The following is a 19,118-nucleotide window of genomic DNA, read 5'->3' on the forward strand; positions in this document are numbered from 1 at the left end:
CCTAAGTAACTACATTCAGATACATATATACAACCTAATTTACAACCTAATTACCTACATTCAGATCCATTATATAATAACTAACAGATCCATTATATGCATATAATAACTATGATCATTTACAGCAATAATAATTAAGAAATAAAGAAAGTGATAAATTGTTCTTGGCACCATATAATTCAGGGTACGTAATTTTATCTTTTTTAATTGATGAGAATTTAATTTATTAGTTGTCTATAAACAAAATTGCTTAACCAATTTTTTGTTGTTGTAGGGCACATTGGGTGCTATTTGCAATCAATGCGGTCTCTGAAGTGATATACTATTTGGATCCCGTGCACGGCGATTACACCAATCACCCCGGAATAAAGAATATGCTCGACACGTAAGTAATATTCATTTATTTCTTACATATATATATTTATATATATATATATATAAATATATATATGTAAGAAATAAATGAATATTACTTACGTGTCGAGCATATTCTTTATTCCGGGGTGATTGGTGTAATCGCCGTGCACGGGATCCAAATAGTATATCACTTCAGAGACCGCATTGATTGCAAATAGCACCCAATGTGCCCTACAACAACAAAAAATTGGTTAAGCAATTTTGTTTATAGACAACTAATAAATTAAATTCTCATCAATTAAAAAAGATAAAATTACGTACCCTGAATTATATGGTGCCAAGAACAATTTATCACTTTCTTTATTTCTTAAAAACATATCTACAATGTAGTGTTTTACATTGTCTGGATCGAGTTTGAACATCGACATCTTATGCGGAGACAAGAATGAGTATTTATTTGACAGTTTCCTCGTGCACACGACCTTCTCGTACAAAAACCTTCAATGAAAATTTTAAACTAGATTAATTACCAATACATTTAATTAATTACAAATAAATGCAATTAAAAGTATTTTTTACCTTATGTACAAGCTGATTACAGTAACACTCAGCTCCTTATGTTCGAGAAGATCGTACATTTGCTCCTTTTCGAGGTATTCAATATACTCATCTCCAAAGATGTCTTGATTCATTTGTACAATGGGCGAATCGTTGCTGCTGCCCATGTTCCTTTTTATTTGGATGTCAAGACACGCCCCGTATTTACCAAGGCGTGGCTGACTTTTATTAGGAGCAGCAGCAGCAGCGACCGATTTTCCCCGATCCAGATTTTTTGTTGCTGCAAGTTTTGCAGCTTTATTACCCTCCAGCCTTTGTAGTTTGGCAGCCCTATTAACCTCCAATTTTTGAGGTCTGCTGCCTTTTTTTGGCTGTAGGGGTGGTTTATTTATTTGGACCTACAAAAATGAGGTAAAATGTTAGTTTATTGAATCTGAAAAAATAAAAAACCTTAGGCAATAAATGTGACAAACCTTTTCGGGAGATGTAACTGATTTGTCCTTGGGAATCTTTTTTTCGAGGGCAACAAGGTGTGTGGGCCATGCCACGTAACTGCCAATAGCGTCGCTTAAGAACTTCATATCTCCATCGTTGTCCGGTATGGGCAACGGTGCAGTTGGTTCGAAAGCAACCGTAGGCGATACTTTGACATGGCCCGCGGGGATCGGAATATTGTGCAATACTTCTCCCGAAGTATTGTGCAATATTCCTTTTCCCACCTTCCGTTGAGTCGGCGAGGACAAGTATAGGACACATGTAGTGACACCCTACATCAATAGTTAAAACATAAGTACAGTTAATATATAAGTTTGTTTAATACATAAGTAATTACATAAGCAAGTAAGTAGTAAGTAATTAATTACCTCGGGAATACTCTTCAAACCGACGTTGCAACTCCCGGTTTCACTCTCCATTTGTATTTCAGGTTGGAGCTGAACCGGAAGTTGCTTGTCTTTATTCGTATTCACCAAGAGTGCCACTTGCTCCGATAAGATTCTGAGCTTCTCTAATACTTCCTCGTTGGAAGGTTTTTGGCGCTTCTCTTGAGGAAAAAAGCTTTTGGGAGTTACGCCAAATCCTTTCCCCCTCACTCGACCGGAATACTCAGGGACATTAAACACTTTCCCAAGAATGTCCCTGCACGTATCCTTGTTGCCCTCTTGAGTTTCAGAACTTTGTTCAATAGTTTCCTAAAATACATGTAACATTAAAAAGATAAGTTCAATAGCATTTTTAAAATACAATATTAAAAAATATTAAAGTGATAATATACTTACACAAAGTTCTACAACTTTCTTGACATTTTCATTATCAACCACTCCTTCTTTGTTAACACGCGCTTCCTTCCATAAGATATGACGACCCAAGGGTTGATCGGCTTGGGTGTCTTTTCTCTATTCGTTAAAATCATAAACAAAATAATACAAATTAGTTACACACTATAGTTTATAATACAAATTACAAGTGATGTTTAATTACTTACAATTTTTTGTTCAAGGCGTGCATATCCCATACGTGATTTCTTGTATGGGTGTTTTGGGTTGCTTGCCCGTTCGCGATTTGCCTTACTAATATTCTATATAAAAAAAAAATAGCAATTGTGTAAAAATTTAAAATACGCTACGAATATGAATAATAAAACACAAATGCTAATAAATTAATCACTTACGACAAACGCCGGGTCAGAACGTTTGGAAACAAATGCACTCCATTCATCCTTTGATATATAATGTTGATATATCTTTGGAGGTTCAGCATTTGTGTTTCCTTCTCTATCTTTTAGATAGAAATTTGAGAGATGGGATCTAAATCCACGATGGATTTTCCCAGCAACTCTCAAAACATATGACTTTCGTTCCTCATCAAGAACAAAAGTGGTCTGCAATGAAAACAATTATAAGTAATGTATTTTACAGAAAAAAAATTATAAATGACAAAAGAGTAGATCAAAATATTTACTTGAATGTCATTCCAGATGATATCTTTGGCATCCTTCAACGCCTTATCTCTCCAGTTGTCTATTGTTATTGGGACATTTTGACGAACAACAGCCCCAATGTAGCTTACAAACATGGAGCTGTTGGGGTCAACTGGCTGACCACTCTCGTTCCAGCCAACCTAATAAACTCATATAGTAAGTACATGCCCTAAACCCTAAAAAAAGATAAAAAAACACACAGCAAACAGAGTATATATAGTATACCTCAAATTTAATGCCACTGCTCCGTGCTTTAATCACCCTTTGCATGATAGTTGCACCACGTTTGACTTCTTTTTCGTAAGTCTTAGAGGTGCCAACTTCTTCATTTTGAACTTCTAAATCTTTGTTTGTATCCATTTAACTACAACAAGTTCAACATGCACTTTAGTATAACATCAACAAGCTCAACATGGATCATGCATTATTATAAACAAACTCAACATGTATCAGTATATCTTAAAAAAGCTCAACATGCATTCTAATGATTACAAAAATTTAATAACATCAATACCTGAATAATGATGGTTCGAAGAAAGACGAAATGCAAAGAAAAGAGGGTTTGCAGAAAGTTCACAGAAATATGGTTCACAGAAATACGGTTTGAAGAAATACGTAATGAGGGTTACGTATTTCAATGAAAATATATTGTGTGAAATGGGAGAGATGATCTTGGATGGAAATAAGGTTCGAAATGAAGGAGATGATCGTGGAAATAAGGTTCGTAAAGGACGGGATGATAGGGTTTGCAAAAGAAGAGAAGAAATGAAGGTTGAGATGAAGGTTACGTAATGAAGAGGAAACTGAAGAGGTAACTGTTATATATACGTAACACTTTTACAGCGCTTTTTATAAGCCTTTTACAGCGCTTATTTTGTAAAGCGCTCTAAAAGGCTTCTTTAGTTAAATTTTTAAAAGGCTCTTTTACAGCGCTTTTTTCAAATAAGCGCTGTAAAAGACCTCCGTGTGTTATTATGTTATTTGAATGCCTTTTACAGCGCTTTTTTCAAATAAGCGCTGTAAAAGACCTCCGTGTGTTATTATGTTATTTGAATGCCTTTTACAGCGCTTTTTTCAAATAAGCGCTGTAAAAGACCTCCGTGTGTTATTATGTTATATGAATGCCTTTTACAGCGCTTTCACACATAAGCGCTCTAAAAGGCTTCTTTAGTTAAATTTTTAAAAGGCTCTTTTACAGCGCTTTTTTCAAATAAGCGCTGTAAAAGACCTCCGTGTGTTATTATGTTATATGAATGCCTTTTACAGCGCTTTCACACATAAGCGCTCTAAAAGGCTTCTTTAGTTAAATTTTTAAAAGGCTCTTTTACAGCGCTTTTTTCAAATAAGCGCTGTAAAAGACCTCCGTGTGTTATTATGTTATTTGAATGCCTTTTACAGCGCTTTTACACATAAGCGCTCTAAAATGTCTCTTTATGTTAATTTTAAGAGGCTCTTTTACAGCGCTTTTCCCAAATAAGCGCTGTAAAAGACCTCCGTGTGTTATTATGTTATATGAATGTTTTTTAAAGCCTTTTACAGCGCTTTTCCACATAAGCGCTCTAAAATGTCTCTTTATGTTAATTTTAAAAGGCTCTTTTACAGCGCTTTTTCCAAATAAGCGCTGTAAAAGGCCTTATTGTTTTTGTGTTTTGTTATGTTATGTTATTTTTTAAACAAGCTCAACATGCATGCAAAACCCACATAGTAGTAACTGGTCACCACAAAAATCCCTTCCTCTTCACCAAACTCTTCTCCTTTTATGCATCTTCTTCACAAACATCAAAGCTTACTCTTTCACAATTCAATCTCCACCTCAACACCCTTTTTATCTCTTTACATTCTCTTTCCTTCTTAAATCGAAACTTAATTGGTATTCAGGATCATTGCCATGTTGCGAAAAATGGGTTTGTGTCTGGTGTTTTTGGGGATTCCCATGATGCGTACAAGGTGTTTGAAGAAATGGGTTTGTGTCTGATGTTTTTTGGATTCCCATGATGCGTACAAGGTGTTTGAAGAAATGGGTTTGTGTCTGATGTTTTTTGGATTCCCATGATGCGTACAAGGTGTTTGAAGAAATTAGGTGTCTGATGAATATTATTTTTAAAGCTTTTTTACAGCGCTTTGTCAAATAAGCGCTGTAAAATGTCTTTTTTACTCACTTTCAAAAGAGTCGTTTACAGCGCTTTGTGTGAAAAGCGCTGTAAAAGGTATAAAACACTCATTATTTTATTTTTAAAAGGATCTTTTACAGCGCTTTTTAAGATAAGCGCTGTAAAATGTCTCTTTATTTTATTTTTGTGTTTGGTTTATTTGGGTTGGGATGACATTAAAAACATTTTTATCATTGTTTATTGGATTAAAAATATTGTTATCATTGTCTTTATCACAATACTTTAGGAGATGATGAATTATTAGAAATGAGTATTCTGAAGAATCTATATATATATATGCACTGAGCAAAAGAGAATCTCTCTATTCAGTTCAGTTCAGTTCATGTAAATTACTAATTTATATTCAGTTCAGTTCATGTAAATCAAGCTAAATATAAAACACTCATTGTTACATGAACTTGGTATAAAACACTCAAATCAAGCTAAATATAAGCAGAAAATAAATTAATCAGAAAATAAATTAATCAGAACTTAGTATAAAACACTCAATTCAGATTACATGCATATTTACAATAACACAGTTCAGATTACATGCATAGCTTATATAAAACAATTAAACATATATATACATTAAGATGCCCTTCTTCTTTTCCTGGTGACATTCACATTTGTTTGTCCATTTACAATACGAAACGATGGATTAATCCAAATTCCCTCATCATGATCATCTCTAAGATATAAACCATCATCAGTTGAATCAATTTCATGTGGTTGTTGTGATGTTGCAAATAAAAGATCATTACCAACATCTTCATCATTATTGTTATCATCACTTATTTTATTGGTCGATAGGACAACAGACCATTTATCATTAGAAGGATCAGTGACATAAAACACTTGTTGAGCTTGCGACGCTAAAATAAAAGGCTCGTCTTTGTATCCCACCCTATTAAAATCGACAAGCAAGAATCCTGACTCATCAATCCGAACGCCATTATTATTATCGACCCACTTGCAACCAAATATGGGAACACGAAACATTGTGTAGTCTAACTCCCATATGCGCTCGATAACCCCAAAATATGATAGATTTGCATATATTGGGTTTTTGTCTTTTGCACTTGAGACATGCATCGCTTCAGCTACGAGAGTGACTCCACTATTTTGCATAGTGGTCTGATCATCTTGTTCTTTGGTATAAAATGTGTAGCCGTTAATAACATAACCAGTGTAAGAAAAGACATGTAAGCTCGGACCATTTGCTAGCCACCTCAATCTATTTGAAATTGATCCGGGGTCTATATCAAATTTTGACATTATGTGATTTTTTAACCATGTTACAAAACTTCGATTGTGCTCTCGAGTTATCCAATTTTGATTCCTATTCATGTTCAAACGAGATAACTGATCAATGTGTATTGTAACATACGGTTGAACCTCATCATCATTGTGCAGAACATACAATTGTGCCTGCTCCCATTCTGTCCTTGATATAGTCAGTAGTCTCCTTCCAGTTATCCCTTCTCCTGATAGTCTTCCCGAATGACGAGACATGGGAAGCCCTATGGATTCAACATTGGACAGATATTCAGTACAAAATTCAGCAGCCTCTTCAACAATGTATCGTTCAGCAATACAACCTTCTGGTCGACTTCTACTTTTTACGTACCCTTTTAATATTTTCATATATCGTTCTATCGGATACATCCATCTCATATAAGCTGGCCCACAAAGTTGTGTCTCCTTAACCAGATGAACAGTAAGGTGAACCATTATATCAAAAAACGATGGTGGGAAATACATTTCAAGCTCACACAAAGTAACAACAATTTCCCTCTGCAATGTCGGTAATTTCTGAGGGTCGATCACTTTACTACAAATTTCCCTGAAGAAGAAACATAATCTAGTTAAGGCTAGTCGAACTTTTTCAGGTAAAATGGAACGTATACCTATTGGTAGCAAATGCTCCATTATAATATGACAATCATGGGTCTTCAAACCTTTTAACTTGAGGTCTTTCATACAAACCAAATTTTTAATGTTCGAAGAGTATCCTTCTGGAACTTTAACTTCGTGTAGAAATTTACATAAAACAATTTTTTCCTTTCTAGATAGAGTATGAGCGGCTGGAGGTAGATATGTGCGATTTCCTTTCTTTACTGGAGCCAGTTCATTTCTTATTCCCATATCGACCAAGTCCAATCTTGCATTGACGCCATCTTTAGACTTTCCTGGAACATTGAGTAACGTACCAATAACACTTTCAAATACATTTTTTTCAATATGCATCACATCGAGGAAATGTCTTACATACAATGACTTCCAATATGGCAATTCAAAGAAAATTGACTTTTTCTTCCACCCAGTTTTCACCAGCTCTCCCGCAAAAGGTTTGCCAAATTTATTGGTCAAACCTTGTACTTTTTCAAGTATTTGATATCCAGTCGGTGCTAAAGGAGCTTTACCTTCCTCTGATTTTCCATTGAATGCATTTCTCCACCCACGATACTGATGACTATAAGGTAAAAATCTACGATGTCCAAGAAACACATTCTTCTTACAATGTTTCAACCGCATCCAATTTGTACTCTCTTCACATATAGGACATGCACACTGACCTTTAATGCTATATCCTGATAAATTACCATATGCTGGAAAATCATTAATTATGCCGAACAACATAACCCTTAAATTGAAACATTCTTTCTTATACCCATCATAAACTTCCACACCTGTCTCCCACATACTTTTTAAATTTTCGATTAGAGGAGTCAAGTATACGTCGATATCATTCCCCGGTTGTTTGGGTCCAGAAATTAACAGAGACAACATCATAAACTTACGCTTCATACATAACCATGGAGGTAGGTTATATATTACCAAAATCACAGGCCACGTGCTATGTGAGATGCTTTGAAGACCATGTGGATTCATTCCATCAGTAGAAAGTGCAAGTCTTAGATTTCTTGACTCTATCCCGAATTCAGGATACTCGTGATCAATTTTTGCCCATTGTGGGGAATCTGCAGGGTGTCGAAACATTCCATCTCTAATTCTTTCATCTGCATGCCATGTCAAGTGTTTTGAATCTTCTTCACTGCGATACATGCGCCTAAATCTTGGTATTATAGGAAAATACCACACGACTTTTGCTGGAGTAGATTCTTTCTTCTTATATCGAGAGACATTGCATTTCGGACACGCCTTAAGTAGTTCATATTCGTTTCGAAATAAAATGCAATCGTTAGGACACGCATGAATCCTTTCGTAACTCATTCCAATAGAACACAAAATCCGTTTAGCCTCGTAGGTTCGACTGGGAAGTTCATTATCATCTGGCAACATATCTTTTATGAGTGTTAATAATTCCGTAAAGCTTTTATCAGACCATCCATTACTCGCTTTTAAGTTGTACAACTTTAATATCGCTGACAGTCTTGTGAATTTAGTACAACCATTATATAATTCTTTCTCTGCATCACTCAACAAACTTTCAAACATTTTAGGACAATCTCGAAGATCTTCTTCAACTGCTTTTGCAATCTCATCAACTCGGTCCGGCTCATATGTATCTGTATCGAAGTCAGTTGAAGCATATGTCGAACTATTCTCAAAATTAATGTTTCCTTTTTTTTTCTCACCATGTCTTATCCAACATGTGTAGCTTTGATCAATTCCATTACATACTAGATGTCCTTCTAATTCATCTTCTCTAACACGTTTTCCAAAACAACATTTTAAACAAGGACAAACTACTCTATTTGGATCTTTTGCATTCTTCACTGCAAACTCAACAAACTCCTTCACTCCAATTTCATACTCTTTTGACAATCGATTGGCTGAAATCCATTTCCTATCCATATTATACCACCTATATAAATGCAGTAACAAAAATAATAAGCTTTCAAAACATATCAACAAGTTTCAAAAAGAAACCAATATCAACTAACAATTTCAAAACAGAACAGATCATGTGGTATGAGTTTTTGACAATTTTTGACAATTTCAAAACATAACAGATCATGTGTAAAAAATACCTTAGACAACGTAGATGGCCGCACAGTACGTAGAGGATATTAGGGTTCCCAACGTATATAATTATTTGAAAGATGTAGAGGATATGAGGGTTTCCAACGTATATAATTATTTTAAAGATGTATTTTACAGCGCTTGTGAAAAACGCGCTGTAATAGGTAGTTAAATTCAATGAAAGCGCATGTGTTTTACAGCGCTTGTGAAAAACGCGCTGTAATAGGTAGTTAAATTCAATGAAAGCGCATGTGTTTTACAGCGCTTGTGAAAAAAGCGCTGTAACTGATACGCGAAAACGCTTCCTTTTACAGCGCTTTTTTGACAAGCGCTGTAAAAGCCTTATAACGTGATGCGCAAACGTTATATGACCTACTACAACGCTTGTTTTACAGCGCTTTGCATCAAAAGCGCTGTAATAGGTTCCGTTATTTTTAAAATATAATTACAACAGCGCTTGTGTTTAGCAAGCGCTGTAAAATGGGCGCTGTTAAATGTCATTTTTGGCGTAGTGCATTAACATTATTTTGTAAGTAATTTTAATTTTCGTTATTTAATTTTCTAAATTAAAATTAAGAGAAGATTAAAATAAAATAGAAAAATAAAAATTTAATATACTCTTTATCTAGAAAAAAAAATAAAAGGGAAAAAGACAAAAATAAATAAATAAAAGGTAAAAATTAAAGTAAAGACATAATTGCTTTCGCAATCCCTTAACTTAATTTTTGGTAACACTTTAATTTTTTTTTTCAATTTGGTCCTTCATTTAATTTTAAGTAACAATTTGATTATTTATGTTTTTAAAATGTCAACAGTGTTATCCTTTTTTTTACAAAAATTCAAAAAATTTATCAAAATTTTCAAACAAAACCCATAAAATTAATTATCATCTTCAATATAAAATCAAATTTTATCAAATTCGTAACTCAAATTTTCAAATAAACTCATATTTTAATTCTTTATTTGATGTTGTTGGAGATAAAAATATGAATTTATTTGAATAATTGAGTTATGCATTTGACGAATACATGATTTTTCTTGAAATTGGTATTGAATTTTATGGATTTCATTTGAAGATTTTGATGAATTTTTTATGTTTATGTAAAGAAAAGATAATATTGTTGACATTTTAGGATATAAATGATCAAATTGTTACTAAAAATTAAATAAATGACTAAATCAAAAAAGTAAAAGATAAAAGACTAAAGTGTTACATGAAAATAAGTTAAGGGATCATTTGAGCAATTATACCTAAAATAAACTACATTTGATAGTGGTTTGAGAACCATCTCTACATTGAGTATTATAAACACATCTGTTCGATATATTTTTTTTTTACTCTTGAAACAACTTTAATAAAATCTTAATTATGATGAGGATCACACTCTTCATCATCCTGGTTAAAAAAACTCTACAAGATCCATATCTCATAAACAATATTTGAATTATTAATTTGTTTAGTAGGAGTTTGGTGAACTATGACATGTTCATCATCCACCACTTCATCACTCCAAAGATTAACAATACACATATTTAAAAATAAGTTAATATATTGTTAAGTCAACATATAATTTGAAAATATGCTTAGAACAATATAAAGATTCAATTCACAACAACAAATTATTTGAACAATTTCAATGCACACACAAATGAATTGTTTCAATATTTCGAATTTAACAAACTATCACTCACGAATGAATATTATAATATATCACAAAACACACAATATTATTTAGTGCATGCTTAGATCGATAGTGAGATTGACAGAACTATGATGAACATATAAAATTGAAAACGCGAAAAAGTACATAAATTTAAAAATTTAATTTTCAAAACTAATAAAAATTATATAAAACGAATAAATATTATAGTTAAATGTATAACTTTAACAATAAAGAAATACATAATTATTTAATAAATATTTATTAGAAGAACCACTTCAATGAAATCAAAAAGGTTGAATAAACTAATTCCATATTTAAATATATTTTTGCATGAATTGAATTAGTCAACAATGTTTTACTTTTTCTTTTGTACAAATCAAACATAGCTTATATATAATTATTCAAAATCTATCTCTTAAACATTCACAAATTTTTCTTGCCTATAATTCTTTTCAACCACTCTTGAGTTTTTTGACCGTGTCAAATAATTATTTGAAAATCTATTATCTATTATAATAATTAAAACAGAACCCTCCAAAATTCTTCATCTATGCCACATCCTTCAATATTTGTCAACTCACCAAAATTCTGATGTGGCACATTCCAAATTCATCTTCTATTCCATTATGTTTTGTTTCTTCAATATATAATGGAAACTTTTTCACTTGCCCAAGTACAATTATTTCATACATTATATAATTTCAGTTTTAACTTATCACTCAATGACTCATTAATACACTTAAAAAATTCTAATTACTCATCAAAATTTTCATTTCAATAACTCATACAAAAAAATACAAACCATCCAATAACTTCAAATTATCACAATGCAAATTCGAAGATCTATGATACATTATCTATACCACATTATGTGTGACACGCCCTTAGTTAACAAATACTTCAATAATATTGTTTTTCTATTGTCAATTATTGTTCAAGATTAGAGATGGCAATTAGACCCATACCCAGTGGGTACCCGCAAAAAAACCCACAATGGGTAGGGTAAAAACCCGCATAATGGGTTTGGGCATGGGGACGGGTAATTACCCGCAAAATTAAGCGGGTATGGGTGCGGGTACGGGTACTATAGTGCCCACCCCGCCCCGCACCCGCACTTATATAAATATATTATTTATTTATTTATTTAGTTATTTATTATATTAGTGTTTAGTTTAATTAATTGTTTTCTTTTTATGTTTTAACATCTATTAATATCATTGGACCATTACAATATTTATAATTGAAACATAAACGTTTGCAAAAATGTTAAGAATCTGATTATGATAAATAGTAAATAATTGTGATTTTATAACTAATAGTTATATCTTATTAATTGTGACTTTATAATTATACTTGCAACTTTGTATTAATTATCTCAGATAATATTGTCGTATGACTTGCAATTTCACAAAATATTATTATAAATATTTAAATGTGTATTGTAACGAGTGTTCATTTGAAATGTTGATTTAGAAAATATTTTGTTTTATAATATTTTATGATTGGATTTAAGATATTTGAATAATTTTTAAATTTAATTACAATAATATTGTTTATTTATCGATTTTTTTTAGTTAAAGTATGGGTATATCAATATTATTACATAAGAAATGAGTTTTTTTTCCCTATGTTGAATGTGTCAACCATAACATTTTTTCTTTTTATAATTAAAAAAACACAAAGCACAATTGAAACAAAAAAAAAATATGAATAATATTTATTATTTAGAAATGAAGAAAATTTCTATGTATTAAATATTCACAAACTTTTCTTGCATATAATTTTTTCAACCACTCTTGAAGTTTCTAATTGACCGTGTCAAGTAATTATTTCAACAATTTCAATGCACACACAAATGAATTGTTTCAATATTTCGAATTTAACAAACTATCACTCACGAATGAATATTATAATATATCACAAAACACACAATATTATTTAGTGCATGCTCAGATCGATATTGAGATTGACAGAACTAGGATGAACATATAAAATTGAAAACGTGAAAAAGTACATAAATTTAAAAATTGAATTTTCAAAACTAATAAAAATTATATAAAACGAAGAAATACTATAGTTAAATGTATAAATTTAAAAATAAAGAAATACATAATTATTTAATAAATATATTATTAGAAGAACCACTTCAATGAAATCAAAAAGGTTGAATAAACTAATTCCATATTTAAATATATTTTACAAGAATTGTATTAGTGAACAATATTTTACTTTTTCTTTTGTACAAATCAAACATAGCTTATATATAATTATTCAAAATCTATCTCTTAAACATTCACCAATTTTGCTTGCCTATAATTTTTTTCAACCACTCTTGAGTTTTTTTACCGAGTCAAATAATTATTTGAAAAATTTGAAGGCCCACACGAATGAATTGTTTCAATATTTTGAATTTAAAAAATTATCACTCATGAATGAATATTATAATATATGACAAAACACAAAATATTATTTAGTGCATGCTTAAATCGACAGTGGGATTGACAGAATTAAGATGAACATATAAAATTGAAAACGTGAAAAAAATAAATAAATTTATAAATCTAAGGTTTCAAAACTAATATAAACTAGATTATGGTTCGCGCGTTGCGCGGATATTAATTAATTAATTAGTTTTATAAGTAATAGTTTATGTATTATAAATATAGTGATCTTATAATATTACTTTATTGATTTGTAATCATTGAATATGATTAGGAAAATTGAAATGAGGAAAAATCAAGTTTATCACAATCATCTAATTTAATTTTTAAAATATTTTAGAAAATTCGTATGATAACTTATTATATAGGATAATTATTTGACTCATTGTACTTTGATTGCCAATTTATTTTTCAACATATAATGGTACTTGTATTTATTTGATGAAACAAACTGTAAAATACAAACCCAAAAATAAGATGTAAAAATTTAAAAATATGATTGGCTATTTAATATTTTTTATTTTAAAAAAATGTTAATGTTAAATTATATTGTAGCGTAATCTAAATTTATTTGTTTTAGTCGTATGATATTTTAATTGCGAGCATGAGGAGTTGTTGTAAAAAAAAATTATTGAATATATTTCATCAAGAGTTTGAAATTTATTTTATTAAAGATTTACATATACTTTAAATTAATTTTAGGTATTTAAAAGTTTTAACTAATTGTTTGTGCAATTGAATTATATTTATGTTGATATGTACCAAAAATAAATTCTATTAAAAATAATTTAATTTTATGCAATACTTAATTTTTCATTTATTTTTTAACATTCACATTATAATTATAATAAGGAAAATTAAAATAAAAATTAGTATTCAATTATAAATATATAATTTAATTGATGAAAGTTTAGTGTTAACATATTTTTTTAGAATACATATATAGTAAACTTTTGTTCATTATATTTTTTTAATATATTCATATATATTATGATTTGAAGTAGCTTTTTTAATAATTTTTAATAAATTTTTGTATTTTCTATCAAATAGAATATATATTTTTATTTTATAAAATGTTACTAAAAAAATGGATTGACATAAATTGAAAGTAATTATAAATGGATTGACATTAATGAGTAATTGAATTTTTAACGTATAAAATCATTACTCGCCATAAGTGGAATAATATAATTGTTCATGAAAGGAGGATTAGATAAAGAGCATTTATGAGATTGATTAGGTGAGTTTTTTCATTGAATTTAATGACTAATAATATAAATTATTACAATTGGTAAATGACTAATAATATTATAAAATAATTTATAAATTTATTATAAAAAACTTATAAAATGATTTGATAATAATATAAATTATTATCAAATTGTAAAATAATTGTGGGAAATATTTGTAAATGAAATATGATGAGGTGGCATCGAGAGTCTATTTTAAATATATATATATATATATAATAGAATAAATTCTATTAAAAAATAATTTAATTTTATGCAATACTTAATTTTTCATTTATTTTTTAACATTCAAATTATCATTATAATAATAAAAATTAAAATAAAAAATAATATTCAATTATAAATATATAATTTAATTGATGAAATTTTAGTGTTAACATATATTTTCAGAATACATATATAGTAAACTTTTGTTTATTATATTTTTTAATATATTCATATATATTATAATTGGAAGTAACTTTTTAATAATTTTTCATATATTCGTATTTTATGATTATTTTTTAAAAATAATATTGATAAATTAGGAAACCAAGTTAAAGATTTAACCACATATCTAAAAATATAGAATATGAATAATTTAAAGAGAAAAAAATAACCCTGAATTAAAAAAAATAAAATAAAATAAAATAAAACAGAGGTAGTAGTCCAGGCTAAATTTGTGTGATAATTTTTTATATTAATGATTTTATTTTATTTTATTTTATTTTAAATTGAATTAAGTTATCAACACATTTTTTAATATGTTATTTTTTATTAATTAAAATTTATATAAGTCCTATTAAATTTTAAAATACCTTTCTGATTTGATGGAATCAATATTAATTTTAGTTAATAAAAAAATATTAAAAAATATATATTAAAAAACGTGTTTTGAGCTAGAGTTGTTAGACTCGATCATCATTGGAATTTTCTAAGAGGTAAGTTGCATCTTCCATGCTCTAAATAACACGCACCCAAAGCAGCCACATAATATTCATGCAAGAATAAATTGAATTAAAAGTTTTAACTACACTAAATTCAGTTGTTTGCGTGTTCGGCTAACTTAAAATATTTATGGTTGGATGGGGATCCGTTGACTCTATTAGTAACTTTGGGATGACTTACTCCGCTTAATAATTTAATATAAACGGCGAATTTTACAAATTCAATCGTGGATTATTCAATAATATATTAATGATCAAACACACAAAGTTTTATATAAATATGATATTTGTAACTATGCAATCTAATATCTACTTATATTTTTAACAAATTTATTATACATTAATTGAAATTTTTTAATGAAACGTCCAATAGTTTTAAATTTTTGAAGAGTTAATTTACTAAACAAGAACTTTTGATTTTGGTTAAATTAGTAAAATTCATCGTTTATATTGAATTATTAAGTATTTAAAACTTTATTATACGTTCATTTGAAATTATTTAAAAACATCCAATAGTTTTAAAATTTTAAAAATATTTATAGAGTTGATCTACTAGACAAAAACTTTTGATTTTAAGATTTGATAGTAAAATTCATCGTTTATATTGAATTATTAAACCAAGTAATTTGATCCAGAGTTCCTCGAGGGGTTAGCTAATTTTGGTTTAAACAAATAATAACAATAATAATAATATATTGTATAAGATTCTACAAACTTGACACTTTATATTATATTCATTTGTTCGTATAATCATATTGAAATTGATGAGATGAAAAGTAAATATTCCAACTCAAATCAGAAAAAAATGAATGAACAAATACAATAAGAAATAAAATAATCACTAAGGAGTTGTCTCCAAAAGCAACCCTGTGGTCCTACCGCTTACTAAGCCTAATGAACTATCATTGTGTAACTCATTTACACAAGCAGAGATACTTAAAAATCAAAGCCTTCAATTGTGCCGTGGCCAGTTCAAGGTCTTCAAAAACTACCAGACATGGGTTCTAGTCTCTCCTTGAATTTCTTCTACTCCTCCCCAATCACTTCCAAATATTTCCCTTTCGACAAGTAGACCGTGGCTGAAAAAAATGTAATGAACATGTAAGGTTATGGTTAAGATCAAAACACGAAGAAACAGCTATTCTATAATGAGAGACACATCATGTTTTTTAAATGGTAAAGGAGTTTTCACCAATGCAATTAAGAACATCTATGACATTTATTATTATCAATTTATCATTCATACATGCAAGTAAAAAAAGTGCAAGGAGTTGGGATTTATGAAGCACAAACTCCTTCATGGATACACACTGAAGCAACTAATGTCTAAAATATAGGACACTCTGATATTGATACTGCACACACAAGTCTATGTGTGAACTCTCGTGATTAACATAAAAAATCAAAATTAGAGATAACATTTAATATTAATCTTCCAAATACAAAGTTATATAGTTTCACATGAGAGGCGTCTGAGCTTAAAAAATATATATTTTATTTATTGCTAACTAAGGGGTGTAAGACAAGTTCTTTGGCGTGTCAAAAAAATGTTGGTGTCTGATACTGTCTGAGATGTATCAGACACACGACATGACAGTTTACAAAAGGTGTTTATGCTTTATAGAGGTTGGGAGAGAAGAAACACAGACCTGAAGAAGCGTGGATGAATGTGCAATAGGTTCAGAGATGACATGGCTTCTAGTTTTTCACCTACTTAATGCACAAAAGCTTCGTTTCATGGCCATAGGTAGTGGTGATTGAAAAAAATGACTTGTTGCTGTTTTTCGACTTTTTTGTGAAAGCCCGCAAATAACATCGTCTTTCTGCTTTATCAGCAAACTGTGGTCTTTTTCCATTCTCTCTATCTCTGACTCCAGGGATTTTACATTTTGATTAAGTGTTCTGACAATGATGCATATCTTCTCTCCGTTGTACTTGGTCTCTGGAGTGAGATAAATTGCAGTCAACAAAGAAGATTTGGTCCGTCGCTTTTCATTTGGTTGAACAGGAGTTGGAGGAGTCGAAAGAAGAGATGAAACAGAGGGTGGTGTTAAGCAGGAATATGCTGCTAACGACTGTGCTTCAAGTGTCAAAAGCTTTTGTTGCTGTCGTGCTAGCTGCATTCGCATTTCACGATTCTCCTTTTGCAGCTCAAGTACCAGCTTGGCCTGGTCTATTCGTGTTTCAGTTACTAGAAATAGATCCTCATTTGCATCATTTGTCTGCACCCATGTCTAACAAATTTCAGTTTCATTATTCAGAATCAACGGAGTGATATATTTGACACAAGATGAAAAATTCCAAACGAAAAAAAAATGTGAACATTATCAAAGGATAAAAACCTACTTGTTATCACTCCACAAACCAAAATATTAATACACATGACGGTTTATGACAAAACATTTAAAAAATACTCATACTATTCTGTCAATGAAATTTTGAAATGGTTAGAGGATTCAACCTTTGTTCGAATTTCCTTGGCTCTATCAGCCCAATGAAGGGTGTTTTGAGTTTCACCAGATGAGAGGTTACTCGGGCTTATGTTAGCAATCATGACAGTGCTGCATGTTCCTCCTAGTGAATCTTTGAGAAGCTGAGTCAATTTTGAATTTCGCTATGGTATATGCTTCTTTCCATCTACAAGAGCATTAATGCAGCAGCTTAGTGCAAGAAGAGATCGGTTAATGTTGGCACCCTCAAGAGATCTAAGTGTTCTTTGATCTGTGGCAAGAGCTCTCTCTGACCCTGCAAGATCAACCAACGAGAGCTTTCCCACATTGTTAATAATATTCATTGCAGCATCTCTAACTTGGTATTCAACAACAACCTATATATAACAAATAAACTAAGCACAAGTCACAATCACAGCATATAAGGGTTTTTGCATCATTTTCTGTAAACAACCTTCAGAAGAGTACCTGCAAGACATCATGGGAACGTGAAGATGTTTCATTTGCACGAGTTGGTTCTGTAGTTCTGTTATGATTTCCTTGCTGAAGCAATGTCATCACCTGAAGCAGCATAAGCAAATAAAAACTCAAAATTTATACAACAGTCTTCCAATATACCAGAATGGTTCAGAATATTACTTCATCAGTAGAGTAAGCTATGTATTGTGTAAGACCAGCTGCCACAATCCCCTAAAATATAGTTAGACAAGGGACGATCAGATTGTGATTTAATGGGATGCAGCGAAAACAAGAACTCTTCACAACAAACAAAAATTCATTTTTCATATATTTAATCTGGCTGGAGGGGCTAGTAGGTGAAGAATTCAAATAATATTAATCAGCAGGTATTCAAATTAAACTACAAGGTTCCTCATTAAGACTAATGAGTTAAGTATTAATGCCTACAAGGAAAAATAAGTTCTTATTCCTTTCACCTAGTAGTATAGATGGCCCCTAAAAAACATACTAGTAAACATGAGCTAAATGTATTAAATTTCCCATGCTGATGTATTGCCGCAGTTGTGGTTGAAATGCAGTTATTGTGGCCTAATGCAAAACAATGCAATCTACAATTACAGCTTGATGGGGGTTGCAGCGGCCGCATCATGTGACTCAGTATACATGAACTTTGAATGCTTATCAAAATATTATCATATCTTTGTAAATTGACTGTACATATGTACTTGCATCAAGATATACTATTGAAAAATCATTCAATTTATTTCAAAGTCATGTATGTAGTCACAGGTACCATAACATGCACAGATTATCAGTAACATTTCTCTTGAATATGGCTAATTTTCTTTTAAAATTACAATTAAGATAAGAAAGTGGACCTGTTTATCTTCTCTCA

General features: G+C 30.4%; 1 protein-coding gene across 2 annotated transcripts; it reads right to left on the bottom strand.

Annotated features, from left to right (window-relative positions):
• Positions 1-16,036: 16,036 nt before the first annotated feature.
• LOC101496644 (kinesin-like protein KIN-8A) lies at positions 16,037-18,906 on the bottom strand. 2 transcript variants are annotated; one of them, XM_073369256.1, is made up of 5 exons: positions 18,404-18,906; positions 18,233-18,325; positions 17,776-18,059; positions 16,964-17,536; positions 16,037-16,393 (listed from the first exon to the last, which is right to left on the bottom strand). In XM_073369256.1, the coding sequence occupies exons 3-4, from the start codon at positions 17,866-17,868 to the stop codon at positions 17,021-17,023; spliced, it is 609 nt and encodes a 202-aa protein (XP_073225357.1). In that variant the 5' UTR covers positions 17,869-18,059; positions 18,233-18,325; positions 18,404-18,906; the 3' UTR covers positions 16,037-16,393; positions 16,964-17,020. The 2 variants fall into 2 exon arrangements, with proteins under 2 accessions (XP_073225357.1, XP_073225356.1); XM_073369255.1 differs by having other exon boundaries at positions 17,776-18,141.
• Positions 18,907-19,118: the final 212 nt, after the last annotated feature.

The sequence above is a fragment of the Cicer arietinum genome, chromosome 5, assembly GCF_000331145.2.
Source record: "Cicer arietinum cultivar CDC Frontier isolate Library 1 chromosome 5, Cicar.CDCFrontier_v2.0, whole genome shotgun sequence".
Taxonomy (NCBI): domain Eukaryota; kingdom Viridiplantae; phylum Streptophyta; class Magnoliopsida; order Fabales; family Fabaceae; genus Cicer; species Cicer arietinum.

Excerpts from the sequence above, each read along its gene's own strand:
- LOC101496644 (XM_073369256.1), bottom strand. The coding sequence starts at position 17,868 with ATGATTGCTAACATAAGCCCGAGTAACCTCTCATCTGGTGAAACTCAA. Across the intron at positions 17,537-17,775 it reads CCAAGGAAATTCGAACAAAG|ACAAATGATGCAAATGAGGA; the intron begins GTTGAATCCTCT and ends ACATGGGTGCAG.